At 41.5% G+C, this 22,606-nt stretch overlaps 1 protein-coding gene across 1 annotated transcript in view; it reads left to right on the forward strand.

The window, feature by feature from the left end:
- Positions 1-22,606, forward strand: part of UNC13B (unc-13 homolog B) — a 211,865-nt gene that overhangs the window by 4,998 nt on the left and 184,261 nt on the right. Inside the window, exon 2 of the mRNA XM_030467074.1 lies at positions 22,215-22,244. Within this exon, the coding sequence (XP_030322934.1) occupies positions 22,215-22,244 (30 nt within the window). The remainder of the gene's footprint in view (positions 1-22,214; positions 22,245-22,606) is intronic.

The raw sequence follows: 22,606 nt of genomic DNA on the forward strand, positions 1-22,606 counted from the left end.
GTTAGCTTAGTTGGAGAGAAAACTTTTAAGCTTTCCAGTTTCTTCTGCTGCTAAATAATAGGAGTGTTTAACCTGTAAACCACATTTGGCTTGTGATGCACAGAGAGCTATTAATGATTCAAACCTTCACCTCTTCAGCTTTGGGCAATGCAAATGCAAAATTTTCAACAGTGTGGTGTCTATTTTTTTTTTAGTTTTAAGGACTAAGAGCTACTTGTAACCTCTCTCTTGTAATATTCAGTGAGATGAAGAAAATGTGCAGAGCTGCTCTCTGACTCTCAGCAGCATCTGCTTTCTTCTTGCTAACTTGGTGTCCTCTTAGTTGACTCCTTCAGTTGGGGGTCTACCAGCTCAAATTTACTAAAGTTTTTATTAACTTATTGTTTTAATATACATCAGAGCCCTGGATTCAGTCGAAATGATGGAAGATCCTAACTTTGAACTGTAACATTCCAAGAGCTAGAACAGTTTACACAATGGCATATAAAGTCTAAGCAAACGAAACTGCTTTTTTAAATCCAGGACCTTACTTCAAATATTTGACTTGGAGGCATATAAAATGCATATGCCCAATGGCAAATGATCCTCCTATGGATGTCCTCCTGCATATTCTTTTTTGGTGCCCTGTGATCAAACTTTACTTGATGTTCTGAAAAAATGGTTTAGTCACTCAGTGACAGGTGTTCTCAGTGCTTTTCCAAGAGAGCTTAAACCAGAGTGATGAGTCCAGTAACTCTTGCATTTTCATTCTTATAATTCATTGCGTGGTCTTGCAAACAGATGAGGAGCTGCTGTGAGGGTGTGCACAGTCTTCCCTTATTCTGCCTCTTTGATAGACTGAAGTCTACTAGTGCCTGCCATTGTCTTGCTGTGAAATATGTGAAAATGTGTGAAATATGTGAAAGCAACTTGATATTCTTGTCTCTTGCTAGATAGAAAGACTTTCTGCTGTTTATAGTTTGAAAGGTTTCTTTTTAGCCTTTGAATTTGTTCTTCTTTGCAGTCTTTGTTTTCTTACTAGGCTTCTAAAGTTTCTACAGAAAAGCAATTTTTATTTAATATTCTTATGTTGATATAATCATCATTAAATGGAGAAAAAATCTGCTTCGTTCCTCTTGCCAGCTTGTGTTTCTGTGTGCATGCATTATCCATCTTTGCCAAATATTGCTGAAATAATGTCTTGCTTGTCTACTGTGACCTGTAGAATTTCACAGATGCTTTCTGCGATACGGGTTCACATCCTGTAGGTATATCCTGGGTGTTCAGATCAGATGTCTCTGCATTTAGCAGGATTTCAGATGGATTTGCTTTTCACTTAGACCCTTTTTATACTTGCCTCCGTTGCTGTGCAAAATTTCCCTCTTATTGGTTGCCACTTGCTGGATTTCCTGTCCTACATGGTTTGTGTAAGTGGAAAAGCCCAATCTAGGAGTGAAAATATTGAAGCAATACTGGTACTGGGGATACCTCACTAGTCATGACTGGTTTCACAAGTGGTTAACCATTACTCTGTTTTACTGGCTTTCCACCATATTACGTGATTTCCCACTTTACTGAGAATGTCTTGTGCTGGCAAATCATGTGCCTAAATTCTACATGTTAAGTCTTTTTTTTGTTTTGTTAAGTCTTCCCAAAACAATGTTGATCTGCACATACTGTTTCTTTTAACTCCTTACAGGTTGATTGCTGTGTTTGCTTTTTCATACATTTGTCTGAGATGCTCAGTGACCTAAAGGCACCTCTCCTCTTACAAGCATGCCCTAACCTTGGGTGTCATACTGTGCTCTCCTTGGAGCCTGCTTTCTGATTTCTCAGGATGCATTTAAAGCAAAAGTCAGTGGTCTGCAGAGCTCTTCACTGATGGCTGAGTGTTGGTTCTCTAGACCTTCTGAATTTCATCATTGGCATCTTAGATGTTTTACTGATGTGTGTTGTTGGGGCATGGATGGTGCCCTCCTGTTGCGGAAAGTGACAAGAAATTGAAGCATAGTACTTGCGGGTTTGCTGTCTCTCTGGCAGCTGTAAGAGGGCATCTTATGACTGAAAGGAAAATATGCCAGCTAATGGTTGTGACTCAGTTTATCTTCTTTCTAGCAGAGTGCTCCTGAGTGAGCTTATGAGATGAGTTAGGTTGGGATTTGGAAAGAATGGTAAAGGAGTTGAGTACCTGCACTCAATCTGGAAGCCCCTGTTTGGAGACCCAGTTTATGGAAATCCTATACTGAAAGAAAATTAAATTGAGGTGTTGACAGATATTTATATCCCTCAGCCTCTCTTCACAAGATTTACTTTTGCTGGTCAGGCTTAAATTTTTAAGAGCGTTAACATGGCCAGGCAGGGTTGCATGGGCAAGAACAGTGATTAATGGATTAAAAATCCTGATATTTTTTTTTTCTTTCCCCCTATCTTTCTTGCCTCTGTTTGGGTAGTTGGGACATTTAGAAACATAAAGGAATGATATTTCAACAGCCTTGTTCTGGCCTCAGGCCTCTGGTCCTCTTCCTAACAATTGAATATCACGTGTGATTGGAAAATGGATTGGACTGGGATGGCGTGTCTGAAAAGGAGGTGTCTTGTCTGAGATAATCTTGAACCTGTAGTTGCTGACAAGTCTTAGGAGTTTTGCTTCCATCCTTGATCATGTCCCTTTAAGGAATATTGGTTTTAACCTTATTACCTAAAGCTCCTGTGACTTAACTCTCTTAATTCTTTACAGCTAAATGCTCTGCTAAACAGACTGCAGCATTTCAACCATGGTTACTAGGTATAAAATAACTGCATAGTTATTCTTTTGAGTATTGGCACACTCAGTGCTTATTTTTGCAGCTCAGGCCAGTATATTAATACTCAGTTTATGAAACATCAATAAAACCAGATTACCTGCTAAAGGACTTCTCGGGTCATCCCTCTGTCCAGATGAAGTCTGCAGCGTATAACCAGCCTGCTGTTGCCTTTGCTGGCCTCTCCTGAAAAAAGAAGTTTGGGTCTGGAGCTACGTATGGTGGCCCTTTAAACCCTCATTCCTTTCAGCTTTTATGGCAGCACAGTGGTGCAGGCCCTGTGGCAGGGACACAGGTGTACTTGAATAAGGTAAAGTGAACTGATGAAGGAGCTGCATCACCTGAAACCTGTTCTGCAGAATGATGCAGGCTGCTGTAGTCCAGAGCCTGGGCTGGGAGGAGGATTGGTTGGCTTGGGAACAGACAAAGCTTACAGCTTGAACTTCTGTGATGTTTGTTATAGCCAGTCTGTCCTCTGTAGTTGTGCTGCCTATTATGTGTTTTTGTGTTTCCAGACATTCTCTCTGCTCAGCTGAAAAGGGCAGCACTTGAACCATGGAATGGGGTGGGTAGTGGTGCCATGCACAGAGAACAAACCCCAGGGTCAGATCCTGATTTGGAGCCTCATGGGCTGCTGAAAATGCTCCGTGCATCTAAAACTCCGTGTGACTGTTCCCTGGCCAGTTCTTTTGGCTTGGCATGATTTTTGGAGGTGTCGTAGATTTGTCTTAGTTTTTGTGCCACTGGGTGGCTGACTGGGGCCAGACAGCTGTATAAACCTGAAGCATGGGGAGCCATGTGCTCTACTGTACTGAGTATCAGCATCTTGAGGGTAACCAAAATGTAAGGCAGTTTTTCAGCACATCCTTGGCAAAACTGTTCAAAGACTGCTGTTCAAACTGAATTCTTTCAGAGTCTTGCAAGGTTTTTTAAAAATTGTTTTAAAATATATTCTAATGATACTTCAAAACAGTTCCATATAATCAAGAGGTCATGGAAAGGCTGGCATGAAGGACCTCTGGGTCAGATTTCCCTTAAGCTATGTTGTAAACTGAAAATCTCTGCTTAGCAAACAGGTTTCCAAGGAATGAATACATATATATATATATATATACACACACACATATATAAGAATATGTAGATATTTAAATTTCTAGAGAGAAATTCTTCTGGGCGGCTCATATAGAGCTTGAAACGTGCTTTTAGGAAAAGTCCACCAGACTTTCAGTACCTCTGGTGATTCACATTAGGTCAGCACAGAATCTTCTGTTTCAGCAACCTTTGCAAATGATGTCCCTGTGTAATATTATGTCTGCAAGTATTTGCTGGAGATCTACAAGTTTTTATTTGGAAGTCTTTAATAAATGTTTTTTCCCATAAGACTAGGAGTACTGGACACTAGTTGAGATGATGCCAGGGTAGCTTATCAGTTTTGGATGTGGAAGGAAACTGGCTAAACTGCTGCACACGCTTTAGAAAATTATGTGTCATTCTTATTTTGTTCACCTTTGTAGGTTTATGGATTATTCTTCATTATGAGGTTTCTTTAAAGGTAAGCATGTGCTGTTCTTAAGTTGATTGTTTGGCCTGTGTGAAAGACACACTTTATGTGGCTCCTCTTTGGACGTGTTGGGGTCTGTAAATTACTAGAAAACAGAGATTTCTGTTTATTTTGGGATTTGGGAGTTTTAATGATATCAAAATCTTAATGCCATTTCATATATCAATGAATTTGTGGTTTTCAACAAAATAAATTCTTATTCTGCTTCAAACATTCCCCAGCCTTGAACTTGTGATTTGAACCGACTTGACTTTGGCACTCAACGTGCATAGGGAATGAAGGGGAGGGAAAAATAGATGTGAAACAGTAATTTTACTCCAGCCTTTCCTGTCTGTTATAACTTGCTGCATGTGCAAAATTTTACTAGGTATTGACATATCAAATGAAGTAAGTGGAGTCTGTGTATCCTCCATTCTAGTAGGAGTTTTTTTGAGATTAACTGCTTAGAAACTTCGTAAGGCCAGAATGGATTGTTGTAATCACCTAATATGACCCTCTGTGGGACATAGTACTTTTTCGTGAAGTGAACTGGAGTCTTCTAGAAAAAGATCAGATTCTGAATCAGCAGCTGTGTGTTGAATACCATCCTATATGACAAATTTATGCTTTTTACACTGTCTTGAGCTTCAGCAGTTGTTGTGGGTTCCCTTAGAGGGAGGAGCTATTATGAAATTTGTACTCCCTGCCAATACTTAAGGACTGGGGAAAATGGAGTTTGGTAATGGGTGTTAGGAGTAGAGGTACCTGGCTGTTGTGTTAGGAGTAATCTGACTGCAATGGTGTTTTGCCTATTTTTCCATGGTTAGAAAGATCAAGATGTTCCATGACCTACTGGATTTCTGTATTCAATTAGTGTTTTGTTACACTTTGGCTACGTGGGAGGAGTGTGGTTTTAACAGAGCTCTACCAATAAACCTTTAGTTCAATTGTAAACTTTGCATTTGAAGTTACAGCTCTGTATATATCACACACTTCACTCAAAGATTACAGAGGTGTGCTCAGGCATTTTTGGAGCAGAGCAGCACATGGCAGAACTGAAGGAAGTGCTACAGCTCTATCAAGTGAACAGTGAAAAGCATTTTAGTTTGTGATTTTGAGTTTGTTTCAAAGAGAATGCAAATGCCCTAGTCTTGTAAAGCAAAGCTTGTGACCACAGTCATGAGAAGGGGGCTGCTGTGTAGGACCTGGAACCAGACCTCGTTGAGTTAGAAGGGGAATGGAGGTTATAAGGGGAACAGGGAAGTTGGAGGGGATGCCCTGTTTTCAAAAGAGAGTAATAAAGGTGACTGGGAAAATTCCACTCTGTGCTAGTGATGCAAAATTGTAAAGCAGCATTAGTGTGGATAAAAAAGAGAACCAGCTGGGATGAAATTGCTTTGGAAGAGCTGATAAGAGATTTTGCTGTGATAGCGCAAGAGATCTACTGCACGTAGTCCAGGATTTAAATGTGGGTAGAAATCTCATCATATGGTTAGAGAGAAGCATTTCTGGGTATTGTCAGTGCAAGAGACTAACTGCTACACCAGAGAATGAATGCTGTTGTTAATGGCTGGGGACAGAGACTTGTGTTATCTGGCAGTTTCATTATCAGATAATGACAGAAGCCATAAAATCGATGAAGTTAATTATAGGCGGTGCTGTAAGAATCACAGAATGTGCTTCAGGGAAGATGGACATAGGCACAAAGTTGGTTTGAGTGACCATAACTCAGCCTAGGTTAGCTTAAACAGATAAACCTGTAGACCAGCTACTGGTGGGCCTCTAGAAAACCTGAAGGAGCTTCTTGGTGAAATTAAGTGCTTGGATACAGAGGAAGGCATGAAATTCAGTGAAGCTACAGAGGTAAATATTAGCATCTCAAATAATAAGAAAAGGCTCCACCTAGAAAATGACCCCAGAGCTGGTGATTCACCTGATCATTGCGTCAGGATACAGTGAGCAAACACAGAACCTCTTGAGAGGTGTGGGTAAAAAAATCAGGCTGTAAAGGAAGGTGTATCTTGAGGATCTGAAAGCCCAGAGCTAAGGCAGGGGCTTCCACCTCCGCAGACAAGGTGACGTCTTGCAAAGGGTATTAGAACAGATAACAGAAGGTGCTTTGGTCACATGAAAAGGAGAAACAGCCAATCCCACAAAGGAAGGAATCCAACTGCTGTGCAGAGAGACAAGGAGTTGTGTAAGGATGAGCTGTGTATGATCCCTGAACTGCAGGAGTTTTCTTCGATGAGGGTAGCCCTGAAAATGGCACACACATATATGGAGTGGGAGCAAAACTTTTAGCACCTTGAATTTGAGTCGGGTATCTGTAGCCCAGAGTGCTAAAATGTGCAAACCTGAAATCTCTTTTCAGTTAGCAGAAGTTTGACTGCTGCTGTAAGCAAGCAGTGGCATCGTCTCCTAACTAGAGAAGAAGAAATGTGACTTCTGTGGGTTGGCAGGAAGACAAAGAGATGGGTGATAAATATAGGTAAGTATGGGTTCAAGGCTTCAAAAACAAGGTCAAGGCTGACATTGTGCAGGTTTTAAAATCAACTTGAAAGAGAGAATATTCCACTTTATAGTGGAAGCAGTGTGGAAAATCATCGGATATAAAATGTGGCATGGGTTTGCAAAAGGAATATTGTGCTTGCCTAACCTCTTGTTTCTAGATGAAAACATTTGGACTTTTGTAACATCTCACAAATCACCATAGTAGACTTTTATTTAAAAAAAAAAGTGGAATCGGCAAACAAAATGTCAAGTGTATAAGGAACTGGTTGTAGCAGAGCTAGCAAGTAACACTCAAAGACTGGTGGGAGAAGCAAGTAGATGTCATCCACTTGTGGTGTGGCAAGAAAAGTGGGCATGTGTGTGTCTAAGACTAGGCCTAATGGCATAATCAGTTTGGAAGTAGAAAAATATAACTTATGAAGGATTCTGTGATGTTGAGAACAGTGATAAAGTAAATGAGTCCATATTACATAGAAGAGGTATGCACTTACAGGCAAATCACAACAAGAATTTCTGAAAAAAATTGCAAATCTTGATAAAAGAAGAGGTGCTGGGGAATCCTTCTGATTCAGAACTGTGGTGTCAAACAGCACAGAGTAATTGTGAGAAGGTGACACCCAGCTGTGCTGGAGAAAGTATTCCTGACAGAAGGGGAAGGACAGAGGCGTGGGTAATTTGTCCTTGCATGCTGTGAGCTTGCTTAGAAAAGATGAACCAGCACTAGAGTTGGTGATCCCCAAAGGGCCTGTCCAGTCTTAGAATCCTCACAACACTAACTTCATTACTCTGTGAATTACTATGACAGCTACTTGCCATGGACACTGCAATTTTAAGGTAAAATTTTAGCATCTTGCTTAGTTATACACTTTAATAATAAATAGACCAAACTATGTGTGAGGGAACTTGCTTATACTCAATTGTTACCTAAGGCTGTTTATTTTAGTTAATGATTTTGATACTGAAGACTTTTAGCCTGATGGAATTTCAGTTTAGTTTTTAAGGAGGCCCAAGTGCAAACGAGGAGCATAGGCTACAGGAGAACAGTCATGGGCATAATCCTTGTCATTAGCACCTAGTTGTGGTTCTGTTTTTTTGTGTGCATGCTGTGTCAAAACAAAAGTATTTGCAGGTGAATGCTTATGTGTTTGCCAGACACAGCTCCTTCAGGTACTGTAAAACTTGTGTGGGAGCAGGTATGCTCTGCTTCTCCAAGGTGGAGTTACAATCATGTGCTCGCTTGGGTATCAGTCTCTAAGCTGAATTTTATAAAACATATTCTGTCTTTATCAACTTAAACATCCCCAAACTATCCTTTTCAGCTTCCTTCTGGGGGAATATTTTAAGTGATCCATGTCCCAAGACCTTAATTAAACAAACAAACAAAGCAAAAGCAAAGGCCTTGGTGTCAGTCTAACTTTTATTTTTCCTTAATTCGTAATCAGTTTATTTCTTGCTCCTAGATATTAATATTTTCTCTGGTTTGTGAACGCAAGTTGATATTTTAAGTAGTACAGTACTAATACTTCTTGTTTTAGAACTAGGCCAGTCCTGCTTTATTATTTGGTGCAGGGAAAAACAGGTGCTGTTTTTCCTGGGAGCTTATAATTTACTGTTGTATGGTGGAATGTTTTTCCTTTACAAAAAAAAAAAAAGTTACTAAATCTACCACAAGTGTACTGTTGCTGTAATTTTTAGTTTCTCTTTCAGTGAATATTCTTGACTTCTGCAAAGGAACAATAACATTTGTTAGGTTTTAGCTCTTTGTCTTTCAGGACAAGCTTGTGTTCATTCCTGCTTTACAAGTAGCTGTGTTCCAATTGGCTGACTGCTTGTAATCCTGCAGCTTAAATCAAACCCACCAGAAAACACACTAGGACTGTGATTAGGTGGTGATAACTTCTGGTGTGGTTAGTCAGAAAATCTTGCTCCAGGGCGCATCTCGTTTAAGCTAAATTTGAATGGAGAGTATGGAAACCCAAGACATTCAGGAGATTATGCAGCTGACTTCAGTGCTTTTGTTGACTGGGGAGGGAGGCACACGCCAGCCAGAAGGCAAACACACAAGTTGTTTTATTCTGTCTGTGTAATTCTTCCTCTTTCTTCTTCGTTTGGTACCAGAGTGGTTGTCTTCTAGCAGCTGTTTGCTCACTATGATCAGGCTGTGTGGTTTGACCTAGTAACTCTGGCAAGATGCTCCTCATTTAAGTGACCTTTACTTCTATGTACAGTGTATGAACAGCAGCTTTGGGTACTTTGTGTCTTGGAAGAAATTATTTTGTAAAGAGGTGTAACTTACTTTCAAAATAAAAATTAAAAGTCCTTCAGCTTGTCCTGGTTTTTGACTTAGTTTTCAGTTTTTCAAGGTTTTCTGGGTTTGTTTTGTGTTTCGTTTTGGTGTTTCAGCATTTTTGTTTGTTTGTTTGTTTGGTGTTTTGTGGGGGGGGTTTTGTTTGTTTGTTTGTTTGCTTTGGGTTTGGGTTGTTGGTTTTTTTTTTCACTAAAGCTTTTCTTATAAACTAGTTGAACTCTAGGTTTGTCAGCAAAGCCAGTTTACCAAAGCAGACTGGCTCCTAGCAGACTTAATACGTTATCTGTCTGTCTCTCTTCCTGCCTTCTGTTGCAAGGATATGGCTTTTATTATGCATCTCTCCTTAGTCTTTGACAGATGGGGCCATGTATGAGTTGCAGTCTGTTTTGCGTAAAATGGAGTAGTGTGGGTTTTGGTCCCTGATTCAATTAAGACATTTCCACTAATTTAAAATAACTTATTCTGAATTACAAAGAGCTGGAAAGAGTTCATGCCACTGAAAATTGGAACCCTCCTTTATTTCCTGCCCAGTAGCATTTATATATAGAATATCTATATCTAAAAGTTCTCTAAGATTTGATGGACTTTTTTGTTTGTTTGTTTTCTTTTGGTTTTTTTTGTGTGTGTGTTGTGGGTTTTTGGGTTTTTTTTTTGTTTGTTTGTTTGTTTGTTGGGTTTTTTTTAAGCATGCTCTAACAAAATACTTCTGAGAGAGTCACAAACACAGTAACTCACGCCAGAATATTGCATCCAAGCTGCTTTTTTATCAATAAAATAAAGGCTAGTGGGCTGTTGGAGAGAAGAGGCAGCCTGGATTACTGTACAGTTCACCTCTTCTATGTGGAACCAGGTCGCCTGACAGAGTTGTCGAGGTTGCCAGCATCAGGAGGATTAACCTCTCATAATCCCTCTGATTTGAATAAGAGATTTTGTTCCTGTCCTCACTGCTCAGTTCAGAGCAGATGCTGACCAGAAACTTCAGTGAATCTTCAGCAATGTGTCTGTGTTGGTCAGCCAAAACCAGAAGAAATAGGTGACAGAGGATTTCTCGTAGGTCTGCTTTTTAGCAACTGATTTTAGTGTCCGGATTGTGTGTGTAAGTGGAGCTCCTCTACAGACAGAATCCATGAATTTGGCTGCATATTCAGTTTTTCCATCACCACGCTCTGCTTCCCCACCTGCCCCTTGGAAAGCAAAATGTGGACAGAGGAATCATCTCTTGGTTTGTAGGAACAACATAACATAACTTCAGTTTGTGCTTGTTTTTCCCGTTCTCAAGAAAAATGTAATTAATCAAGGCCAGTCAGTCAGAGGTGATGCTCACCTGACTGTGCTGGGTCAAGCCACAGCTTGGAGGGATTATTCAGTCAACTAACAAATGTGTATCTACCCCTGAGGAATGGTGGTAATAGTTATAAGGGACTGTACTCTGCCTTGAGCCCCAGATCATTGGAGAAGGATTTTCTTTCGTGTTGTGTGGCTGTCGGGAGGTTGTTTGTTTTAGTATTAAACCACCCCCCCAAAAAAAACTCTGTTTGTCATGTCAAACATGCAGTGAATCATCTTGCTTCTCTTTGTGGGTAACAGTCCCCTCCCAATCAAGAGTGATACAGGTTTGCTTTGTTGCCTTCTTACTTAAAAATGATGCTAAACTGTGAAGTGAGGTCCCTTAAACAGCTGTCCCCCATTGCTATTGTAATACCAAAATGAAACTAATCTGAAATTAGATTATGTTTTGGCATGCTTGAGTCCTGGTTGTGCTGGGGATGAAGGAGATCTGGTGGTAGAACACAGTGTATGGAACTCTGCTTCCCAAAATGTCACCCCTATGCCTGGAAGGTAGGGAGCTGAGGGCATATTAATTTATAGGGTAAGTACTGCTGTATCACAACACCATGCTTTTCCCTAGGAGGCTTCTAGGAGTCCCTATGGACAAGATACCAGGCTGAACAGGTGTGTTCTTCAGCCTTTCCTGTCATCACATGAGTTTTCTTTGTTAGCTGTGGGGTTACTGTAAACTGTTGAAGGTGTGCAGATAGCCCCTTGGTCTGCAGGGCAGGAGATACCTCCTCTGAGAGTGTCAGAGGAGTGCCAGTGAAAGATGCCACTGTTGTCAGGGGGCTCTTGGGGAATTCCATCTGTCAGCTTGAGCATTGGAACTATCGGAGTCGTTCAGAAAACTGACAGAACTGACATTTTGGGAACACAGAATTACAAATTTGACTGTCTTTGTCATGGTGCTCGTGGGAGGAAAAGTAGTAACAACAAAGAAAACGTCTGCAAGATGTCACACAAAGGCTCTGTGGAGTATTAATTTGTGAATACTCTTGTGTGACTTGGTTGCAGTTCCAGGTAGAGACACAGGGCAGGAGACCTGATGCTTCAGAATCTTTCCTGGAGGAACATCATCATGTCAAGATAGCTTGAGTGCTCCTTGGGGGCACCACCAACGCTGCCTCAGGGCCCAGGTCTGTGGGTTTGAGTAGCAAATGGATGTTGAGGTAGCAGGTAGGAGTGAAGTTAAATTTCAGGTACATGCCAAAATACCTATGGAAGGGTCGTGAAGAGGCAAATCACAATTCTAAATAAGCATCTGAGTATTCTGGCCTCTTGCCTTGCTAGAATTTACTTGTCCATTTTCATTGAGGTTGTAATTGTTGTAAACTAAGTCGATGCACAGGTGAGTAGTGAGGAAAAGGGGTCTCTAGAGAGCAGCACACAAACTTGGTGTATCTTTGAGGCACCTTGTGTCCCAGCACAGGCTGTGGGACTCTTCAGAGGTGGAGCTAAAACTTTCTGCACAGCCTTTAGGGATGACAGTGAGACTGATTGTTAGAGAAAAGATGTTTGCTTACGGGCAGGCTGTCACTCCAGCATTCCTACAGCTGGCAGGAAATGGTTTATGATCCTCCGTTCATTCTAGTAAAAAAAAAAAGTGACTTGAACTTGGTGGGTTGATCTGGTTTGTGTTGGCTGGGCAAGTCTGAGATTGCCTGCCTGCCAGCTGAGCTGTGGCACCATGCAGACAGGAGAAAGGGAGATGGATCTCTCTGTAGTCTGAAAGAGTGTCTGCAGGGATATTGGGAATTCCAGTGTGAGATGGTCTCCTCTCCTCAAAGTGCTGCATCGTTCTCTATCCTGTGCAGCTTTTAGACACACAAACTGCCTGCACTAGGAGTTTCTGCACTTCTTCAATTTCCAAGTGTATTTCATGTAAAAACTGAAAAATATTTTATGGGCTGTTGGCAATCTGGATTCACTGGCAGTGCTAATTTGTCTCAGGGGGCTGCAGAGTTCAAGGGTTGCATGTTTCTAATTTACTGCTCCCCAGCATCTCTTTCCATCTTTTTTAGCTGTATCATTTGCTTTGATTATGCTTTTATTTTCCTCCTAGATGGAAGAGACAATATTGCCCAACTTAACTCAGGTGCTGCTTTATCTAAAATCAGTTGTATGCTTCCTCCTGCCATTCCAGAAGCTTTTTCTGGGATCAGCTGTAAGTAAACTTCTTGGAGCTTCCTTACAGCAAAGGAGACATTTGACTAAAGGCTAATGCTTAGTGCAATAATTATTTGAGTTGTGGTTTACAGGATAGCTCATCAATGTTTTAAGCATTTTATTGGTTAGATCTCCTGAGGCTTTTTGGCTAAAATGATCTGCATGTTTTAAAATGCTAGAATCCTTTTTGTGCTGTCTGACGGTCATGGAATATTGACTGTACTTTACCAGGGTAGTTCCTGTTCTGTGCTACCTTTTTAGTAAAAAAGCCTAACCTAACCCTAACCATATCCACAGACAACTTCAGAGATAAAGGGAGTTTTGGGGTTTTGGGACCTGCTGCTGTGTGAGTCTTCCTCTCTTCCTCCCTGTGAAACTATCCTGTCCTGGCTTTTCTACTTCAAATTATGTTTCCAAAACAACAAATAGTAGGATGGCCTTGCTACTTGTTACTATTTTCCAGGGAAGTTACTGGCGTAAGGATCCTGGAAAAGTGATCTGATGTGTACTTCAGGGAAGGAACCGGTTGCAGACCTCTTTAGTTTTCCCCTTGTATTTGTTCCCTGTCCCAGTTGCTTTCTACAAGTTGCATACATAGTTACAGTTCCCATTTTTGCTGTCCTGTATCTCCTGCTATCACAGAATGTCAGGGTTGGAAGGGACCTCTGAAGATCATCAAGTCCATCATCCCTGCCAGAGCAGGACCAGAACTAGGACAGGTCTCTAGTAAGGCACTGTTTCCAGTTGTGTTTCTTGAAGCTCCAGGTGGGTGTTTTTGTTTTGTTTTGCTTTTACCCAAGACACTATTCACAGCTGCAATCCCCGTGGTAAATCTTTTGCAGCACTATTTGTAGTTTTAAAAATTGCTGTTGCATTCACTCAGTGGTGAATTTTTGTTGCTGAAATAGTTCAAAGAATATTTCGCTGAGTTCTTGAGCTATGCAACAAACAAGAATGTATCTGAAACTTTTCATTTCAGGAGGCTGAAAATCTGCGTGAAGCTAAGTCAGTGTGTCAAATCAAATCTGGTAACAGATTAACCTGTAAACGAGACACAGATGTCTCTGGCTGTCTGAATCTATTTTGTCATTGAGAGTGTTTAGAAGCCTACTTACATTAACTGCCTACTACATTACACCATCATAGAAAGTAAATTGAGTTGTCACCTTTTCTGTTTCATTGAAATATCTTTTAGAGAAGTAGAGTCTTCTAAGAGAGGGCTATTTTTGCTGGTGAGGAGTGAGTTTTGTTTAAAAACAAAGCAACAAAAAACCCAAACAAACAACAATAAAAAAAGAAACAAAACCCACAAAACAAACCAAAGCCCCCCCCCCCCCCCCAAAAAAAAAAAAAACAAACAAAAAGACAGAATCCCCCAAGATAAACAGTCCTTGCCAGACTTTCTGCAAAGTTGCTTCTCTGTTCCAGGTATACCTTGAGAATGTGGTTTTGATTGGAGTGTTTGCAACTGCCTGTAAGGGTTTCCTACCAAGTTTTGAAATTTGTTCTAAGCTACCTGGTAACTTTGGTAATAATGGAAGAATTGGAGCACTGTGGAGCTCTGGTAAGCTCCAGGTGAGCTGTGCTGCCTGCATTTTCTAAGTTCTATGCCAAAGTTGAAATAAAAAGTAACAGTATCTGCAGGAGGTGTGAAATCACTTAGTTCCCAGAAGCAATCAAGACTGTATGGTTGAGCAAAACAGTCAGGTACATCTTTCATCTGGAAACTGGTTCAGCACAGATGTTAATTGCAAACTTGGTCAGTTCTGTGTAGCTTGACCATCATGTTGTCCTGCCAGCTCTCCCAGGTTTGTGTGAGTGGGATGATGGGGTATAGTCCAGGTATCCTTCTCCTGTGTTATGTCACTCTGGTGCCCCAGGGCTATGGCAGTAACATTGATTTAGACAACAATTTATAGCTCTAATGTATAAAAGCTAGCCTCTTTCTGGGTAAATTTCAGTACTTTCCTCACCAAAGTTTGGCTCGTTACAGCTGGTGGTACGCTGATCCTGGGGCTGTGAGATGTCTGGCAAGAAATGTTGGGGTGAAGCTTAGTAAACAGAACTTGGCAGTAGCTGCAGTGTTCCATTGGACTCCTTGTCAGCCCTGAGGGATGGGGGCTCTGGGGCTGTGGAGGGGAACAGGGTGGATGCATTCTGCCTTTCACAGACTTATTTCTGTCACATAAGTCTGTGACAGCTTTATGCTTGCAAGCCCTGAGTCTTAACTGTCCAGAGAACTTAGAGATGATCAGGAGAGCATCTGGTGAGGTTTGGCAGCATGGGGGATCGTTCTTTATCTAGTCCTTTCCTGAATTTTCTTGATTAAATGGTGCTGAAGTTAAACAGGGTTAATGTTGAGTGTGTCTCCTCTCACTGCAGGAATCTGGGAAGCCCTTCCAAGCAGTAGCACGTGTCCCAGCTGCTACCACTCACTGCCCAGTGAGCAGAAAGGCTTGAGTGACTGAGAGAGCTGTTTGCTGGAAATTGTATTGTAAATCAAATAAACTTAGTAGCTTTATGTGTCTCTGGACAGAGTAATGAATTTGTAGATCGTCTGAGCAGGAAGATGGTAATTCATGTGGATCCCATAGGAGGGGTTTTAATTCATTCTCAAGACATCTGGCAAAATGGAAATCCCTTTGGTAGAGAAATTTGCTACCACAAACAAGAGAATAGAATAGATTTTTTTTTTTTGGTTGTTTTTATTTTTTTTCTCTCCTTCCTGAGAAAAATCCTGGAGTGGCAGCAGTTGCTTTTTAGATATGGTTGGTTATGGAAGTGAGCATACCTTCCTTTTCTTTGATATGGTTCCCAAGGCCTTGATAAAGGAAAGCTAAGTTGTCCTGTGGGCATTTAGAGTGGTCAAATTGAGGAAAGCTCTTTGCTGCATGAATGGGAACTGCCATGCAAAAGTGGTTTGTTTTTTCATTTTGATTAACTATTAAAAATTAATAAGTTCCTATTGTGCTCATTCCATTTATTCTGTACTGCTCATCAATCAAGCAAATTGATCTCCCTGTTCAGTAAATTTATTGGTACAAATGGCTTGCTTTTGCATATGTATGGATTCCTTCAGAATTGTCTCAGTCAAACAAATGGTGAATTTTTTAAGGACTGTGTCAAGTCAGAAAAATTCAGCCCCTGGATGCAAGGTTGATTCTTCAAGTACTGATGGAAACCTGTGCTTTGTTCCTGTTCTCTGCTAGCTAAGAAGAATAGTGGCATTTTGCAGTGGCATTATTCCTTCTGGTGGCAGAGCAGTTCTCTAATCAGCCCTCCATTTACATCAAGCAATAACAAAATGTTTTCTTCTGTTTTCTGTGAATGCAGTCTCAGCTTTTATGTTGGTACATGGAGGTACCCACTGTGTTTCTGTCACACCATTCTTGAAGAGAATATGCTGGTGCATTTCCACTCAAGTGGAAATGTCTTTATGTGTAAGCCAGTGGGCTTTTTTTGCCCCGGCAGGAAGATAATAGCATAAAGGAGTAAATCTGTCTTAAATCTTCTATCTTTCAGTGGTCCTTGAGGCTGAAGGAATCTCTTGGCTCAGTAACCATCCCAGCTTTGCTGCAAGGAGATCTGCCCCAGCAGACCTGGCTCGGGGCTCTCTGCAGTTACAGCAGGGTGACAGTGGTCCCTGAGGCCTCCTGTGCAATTATTCTTTCTCTGAGATGGTTCAGGAAAATCTTTTCCTTCTGAGTGAAATTTAGTTCTGACTGTATGAGAACTGGATGGAGTTTTCTTTTTTTAACCTCAGAAAACCAAGGTAACCGTGACATGTCAAATCCTCATAACAAGCTCAGAAAACCTTTGAAGTGCTGTTTTAGCTAGCTCTTTCCCCCCTCTATTTTTTTTCTTCCTTTTTCCTTCCTTTTTCCTTCCTTTTTCCTTCCTTTTTCCTTCCTTTTTCCTTCCTTTTTCCTTCCTTTTTCCTTCCTTTTCCTTCCTTTTTCCTTCCTTTTTCCTTCCTTTTTCCTTCCTTTTCCTTCCTTTTTCCTTCCTTTTTCCTTCCTTTTCCTTCCTTTTCCTTCCTTTTCCTTCCTTTTCCTTCCTTTTCCTTCCTTTTCCTTCCTTTTCCTTCCTTTTCCTTCCTTTTCCTTCCTTTTCCCTTCCTTTCCCTTCCTTTCCCTTCCTTTTCCCTTCCTTTTCCCTTCCTTTTCCCTTCCTTTCCCTTCCTTTTCCCTTCCTTTTCCCTTCCTTTTCCCTTCCTTTTCCCTTCCTTTTCCTTCCTTTTTCCTTCCTTTTTCCTTCCTTTTTCCTTCCTTTTTCCTTCCTTTTTCCTTCCTTTTCCTTCCTTTTCCTTCCTTTTCCTTCCTTTTCCTTCCTTTTCCTTCCTTTTCCTTCCTTTTCCTTCCTTTTCCTTCCTTTTCCTTCCTTTTCCCTTTTTCCCTCCTTTCCTTCCTTTCCCTTCCTTTTCCTTCCTTTTTCCTTCCTTTTTCCTTCCTTTTTCCTTCCTTTTCCTTCCTTTTCCTCCTTTTTCCTTCCTTTTTCCTTCCTTTTCCCCCTTCTTTCCTTTTCCCCCTTCTTTCCTTTTCCCCCTTCTTTCCTTTTCCCCCTTCTTTCCTTTTCCCCCTTCTTTCCTTTTCCCCCTTCTTTCCTTTTCCCCCTTCTTTCCTTTTCCCCCTTCTTTCCTTTTCCCCTTCTTTCCTTTTCCCCCTTCTTTCCTTTTCCCCCTTCTTTCCTTTTCCCCCTTCTTTCCTTTTCCCCCTTCTTTCCTTTTCCCCCTTCTTTCCTTTTCCCCTTCTTTCCTTTTCCCCCTTCTTTCCTTTTCCCTCTTTTTTCCTTTTTTTTTATTCTTTTTTTTTTCCTTCCTTAGAGTTACAAGGGGATGAGAAGGGTTTCAAAGCACAGTCCATACTGATGTTCTGCTGTGGCATATGGCATTGCTTCTAACAGTGTACCACTGATGCTGCTGGGCTCCTACAGGGATCATGTGAAGCAAAACAGGAACTGAGTTAAAGTCAGGGGTGAGATCACTCTGCTTTGCCCATCCTGGAGTACCCTTTGGGCTCAGGTGGGGGGAATCATAGAATGTTAGGTTGGAAGGGACCTCAAGGATCATCTGGTCCAACCATTAAAGACAAGGGTTCCTTGCCCTCAGATGAGAGGTGTGGATATGCATGTACAATATTTTGTTTTCCAGGGAGGGCAAAGGTCAGGGTGGGATTCCCAGGAACTGAACAGTGCTTGTCCAGTGTGCCAGCCTCTCATGGATTTATACATAGCTTCCAAAATGTGAGTAGGAAGTGCCGAGTTTCTCAGTACGTGTGCTAGGGGTGTTGGTGTGGGGTTCAGACAGCACAGTTATTACCAAAGGCTCAGTTACAGGAAAAATAAGGGACTTGGGATGTGCTTCATCCCAAATGGGACCCCTTCCTCCTGCACGTGTGCTGCAGGGTGCACAGGCTGTGAATTTGGTGTGCTGAGGGTAGCATGAGCTGAGGTCTCTTATTTCTGTTGCTTAATGAACCTTTGCACCTGGTGCTGTGTGTCGTGGTGCACTGATGTCTCAGCACCTGGGAGAGGTGAAGTAAGCACAGAGTCAAGTGGAAGTATGTACTGATTCTGCTGTTCAGCTGGAGACAGCTACTATGGAAGTTGGAGTGCTCTTGAAAACACAGCACCACCACATCTGTGTTTCACAGGGGGGAGAGGAAGCTATTTGTCAATGAAAACCCATCTTGAATCTTCTGTTTTCAGCCTTGTATTTCTTTTTAAAAGCAGTAATTAAACTGCATCTTTTCATTCTTCTGCTTTCTCCCGTATCCTCTCCATGGCACTTCATCTGTAAGGACATAGATTTTGTTGTAGTGTGGGCTGTGACCAGCTCCTAAGTCATGTGCTGGATTTAGTTAGGATGTAATCTTTTGGCCATCTGCTCAGGCACTCCCTGTGTCTGCATCCCTCTCGTTTGCAAGCAAATGTTTAAGGTGATCCCAAATCTGCAAATGTTCAGAACATCCAACTTCCCTTTGACTGAGCACAACCATGTTCCTGGTTAGGAGGTGTGAGCAATGAGACGCCTGAACCTCACAGTAATTTGGTGTGCTTGATTTCAGTTCTCTGACTGGTTTCCTAGTCAGGAAAAGTTTCTCTTCCATGCTTACTGAAAAAGAAGTGAATAGCAAGGGTTTCTCTATAAAACTGATTAAGAATATTCTGATGTATGTTCTGCTGCTGTTTTTCCACCCACCCACAATGATTCTGGACTTTTTTTTTTTTTTTCAATCTCTGCCTTGTATGTTCTTTTCTGAGCCTTTCAAAGCCTGTCCTATTCCCCATCCTTTTGTAACTGGCAGCTGTAGCGCATCTGGAATCCTGTTGTGGCTTTTTGTTTCAGCTCAGCTCTCAGGATTTCTAATAAATAGCTCATCAGACTGAGGTGCAATAGCTGTGCTTTTGATATGCCCAAGTCTTTTTTTAGTGAATAAATGAATCTTTGCTTGCACAGCGAGATCAGCTCTGTCTGTCTGCATCTGTATCAGCACTAGCACAGGGCAGGGCAAAGCTCTAGTTCTCCCTTCCTAATTTTGCAGCCTTTCCATGCAGTTCCTCTGTCCTTCCGATACCAAGTTGCAGTAGGATTTCTGTTCAGCCTCCTCAGTGCTTGCCCCTGAATGGCTGGCCTTGCTGTGCCACCCAGTTTGCTGGAAGAAACCTTCTGAAACAGAGTGGGATTTAATGTTTCCACTTAGTTTGAAAAAGGTGCCTTCTACAGAGCCCAGAAGTTCCTGCAGGAGCGAGTCAGGAACTCTCTCATTTGGTGAGTTTTGACTTCAGGTTTCTACTTGGTGGCAACACAGAAGCAGCTTTAGCTCTGAAACTCAGTGTTGCTGAGTGCTCTCGAGAATGGTTTCCTTTTGTGGTACAAGTGTTCTTTCATAATATGTACTTCATATGTATTTCATAATATGTTTTGCGTGGCTTGATTTCAGCCTCCTGTCCTCTTGCCCCCGGAGTACCAATGAATTTTCATCCATGAAATGAATTTTTCACAGTGTTGCAACACTGTGAGTAATTGACTATTAATGCATCAGCCTTCTTCACGACTTGTTTGCTCCTTTGTGTCCTTCCTTGAGCTCTTGACTAGACAGAACAAGCAGGTGTGGGTACAAAGGTTTCCCCAGGAGAGCTGAGCTTGCTGTGCCTCTCTGAAGCTGCTGCCCTCCGGGGCTGGCATGGTGTGTTCTGTTCTGCACCAACCTCTGAGCTCCCTGGGCTGGTGAGAAGAATGGGGTTTGGCAGCATTCAGCAGCTCTTCCCAGCTCCTAGGAACTCACCCTGTTGTGTGAGGTACCCTGCAGCCTCACAGCCAGTCCTGGTTCTGAGATGTGGTGGGAGCTGCATCCTTGCAATTATTTGTAGACACACAGAGGAAGTGCTCCTCCGTGGGCTAACAACATAAGAACACGTCTTAGCCACTTTTCATGGCAACTTTTAAGACATGTTGCATACTTTTTTTTTTTTTTCCCCCTCTCTGTGTGTTACTGGTGATGTGAGACTCCCAGGTTTGGGACCCAGCTCTTATTTGTAAAACCTGCTTCTGCAGCTGAAGTTGTAATTTACTACATGTGGGTTGTCTAGGGACACAGGGGTTCATTCCTAGTAGATACTGAAAATACAAGGCTCCAGTTTTGTTGCTTAGGTCTGTAGCAGGCTTGTAATCTTCATTTAGCCTTGCTGCTGCCCCAGGATATCCCTGCTGCTTCAGCAAGAACTGTCCCAGGGCTTGCAGCCTCACATGGCCGCTGTTTTCTGCAGGGTTATAGCTGCCTTTAATTAAATGAACCTCTCAATATTTAGAGGCTGAGACCACAATGTACAGACAGCATCTGTCTCTTAGTTTACGTATCATTTGCTGCAGAGGCAGTGTATCATCTCTGTGTCTTGGAGCCACTGGCAGACTCTGATTTTTTTGACAAATAATTTCCACACTAGAGCTGCCTCTGCTTCCCTGCTAACAGCAGTAGCGTGAGTTACGAACAGGAAGAAAAATCAGCTGCATCTTACTGTGCCATCCTCTGCTTTCTTAGTCCTGTTTTTCCTTCCCTCAAGCACGTGCACTTCTTTCTTTGTCTCCTTTCTCTTTCAAAGGCAGGGGGGGAGGGATCTGGTGGGCTGGTGTCAGTCCAGGGCAGTATTTCATATAATTCCTGCATTGGTGAGGTATTCAGATGCACTTAGAAAATGGGTGGTTTGCTGTGCCTGTTTCTCAGTCCTTGAACAAATTGATTGATTTGGAGATTAAAATGGAATCTGCATCTTCAGTCAGCAGCAGCACTGGCTGCTGTTTTATTTGCAGAAAAACTGTATGTTTTTCTTGCATTAGGCTTAGCATTAGGGGTACTTCAGGCTCCATACCTGGGAGAAAAAGAATGTTTTTCATTTTGGACCTAAAAGCTCTTGGGACTTGGTACACTAGGTAAAAGCTACAGCTCTTCTAACCTATGTTTGAGATGTCTCAGGCTCATCCTGTACCTGGTACAGCACATCCTTCATTCAGACACCTGCCTGGACTGTAAATGCTTGAAAAGGTGAATTTTTCAAACAGCAAGGTTGTTCTCCAGCATCACTCTCCATTGCATCTCTGTGCATATCAACATGTAAGGGCTGTTATTTTATTTTTGCTTTTAGTGTTCTTTTCTAGAACATTTACCTCATAAGTTAGACTCAGGGAGCCTGTAATAAGTTCTGAGTGCTGTTTTCAGAAGAAAACTTCATTAAGGCAGTTTTAACATCTTTTTATTTGCAGGAGTATCTTGCTTCCTAGTTTAAATGTGTTTTCTTCTTAGTGTTAATTTTCTACTGGGGAAACCAGCTGGAGCCTAAAGATGTCTTCTCTTAGTGCTTATACTTAGCAATACCAGTGAGGATATGTAAAAGAGAAATGTAAATAAAATCTCCCCTATGTAGACATGGATCTTCTTCATCTGGTGAGACAAGAGCCAGTGCTGTTTTATGGTCTAACCATTTTTTTTTTTGATAAATCTTGTCCTTGAATTAAATAAAATGAGGAAAACTTGAAAAAAAATTATGTTTGAGTTTAGACTACTGGTTGTTAATAGCTGGTTAATTTGATTTACAGATGTCATACTACAGAGCTATTATTCAGGCTTGATTATTTACAAGTTGTAGTTGAAAGTCTGAGTTGTTTAGAGATTCTTTGTTTTTAAATAAATGTCTTCTGTAACTTTGTCATTGAGGTAGCATGCAATAACATCTTGATAAGCAGCAGTAAGTGCTGTCTGCAAAGGACTGGTTTTGAAATGGCTTTGAGTTATCCATATCATACTGCTTTATAATAGTTAAACCTATGATTATATTTTAAATGCATTGATTTAGAGAGGTGAGATGGAGTACAGAAGAGATTTTGCCTCCTATTCTGCTAAACTGTTGCAATCAGTGAGGATTTGCAGCTACCAGGCCTCTGCTGGAGAATATGGTCCAATCAATGTGATGCTCTATGTTGCTTTGATTCAAATGAACTGTTGCAGGACGAAATCACTAACAGCTTCTTTTTTTCTTTTTCTTTCTCTTTTTTTTTTTTTTTTTTTTCCTTTTCTCTTTGCAGTCAAAAAAGCTAAACTCCAAGGACCACCAGGTAAGCCATGCTCTGCTGTGTGTTTGCAGCATTGGTAGCAATGGTGATACCTGCTCTCTCACTCCTCCTCATGCTGCTCCCTCCAGTTTTCATCTACCTCTTCTCTGCTCCTCTGTGTTCTCATTAGAACTGACAAAGCTACCCTGAGAGTCCAGGCACCCTGGGTTAGAGAGCTTGTGGATGTGACCTGATGTCATAGTAGTGAAAAACCTCTACCTGCTTACCTGACCCAAGCAGATGATGGTTGAGGAAAGATATTCCTTTATTGTCGCCACTTTCCATCCCACCCTGCTCTTTCCTATTACTGTTTTTTTGTCCCTGTTAAAAATGGAATCTGAAAATGTCCACTGAGCAGAACTGGT

This window comes from Calypte anna, chromosome Z (genome assembly GCF_003957555.1).
Source record: "Calypte anna isolate BGI_N300 chromosome Z, bCalAnn1_v1.p, whole genome shotgun sequence".
Lineage (NCBI taxonomy): Eukaryota > Metazoa > Chordata > Aves > Apodiformes > Trochilidae > Calypte > Calypte anna.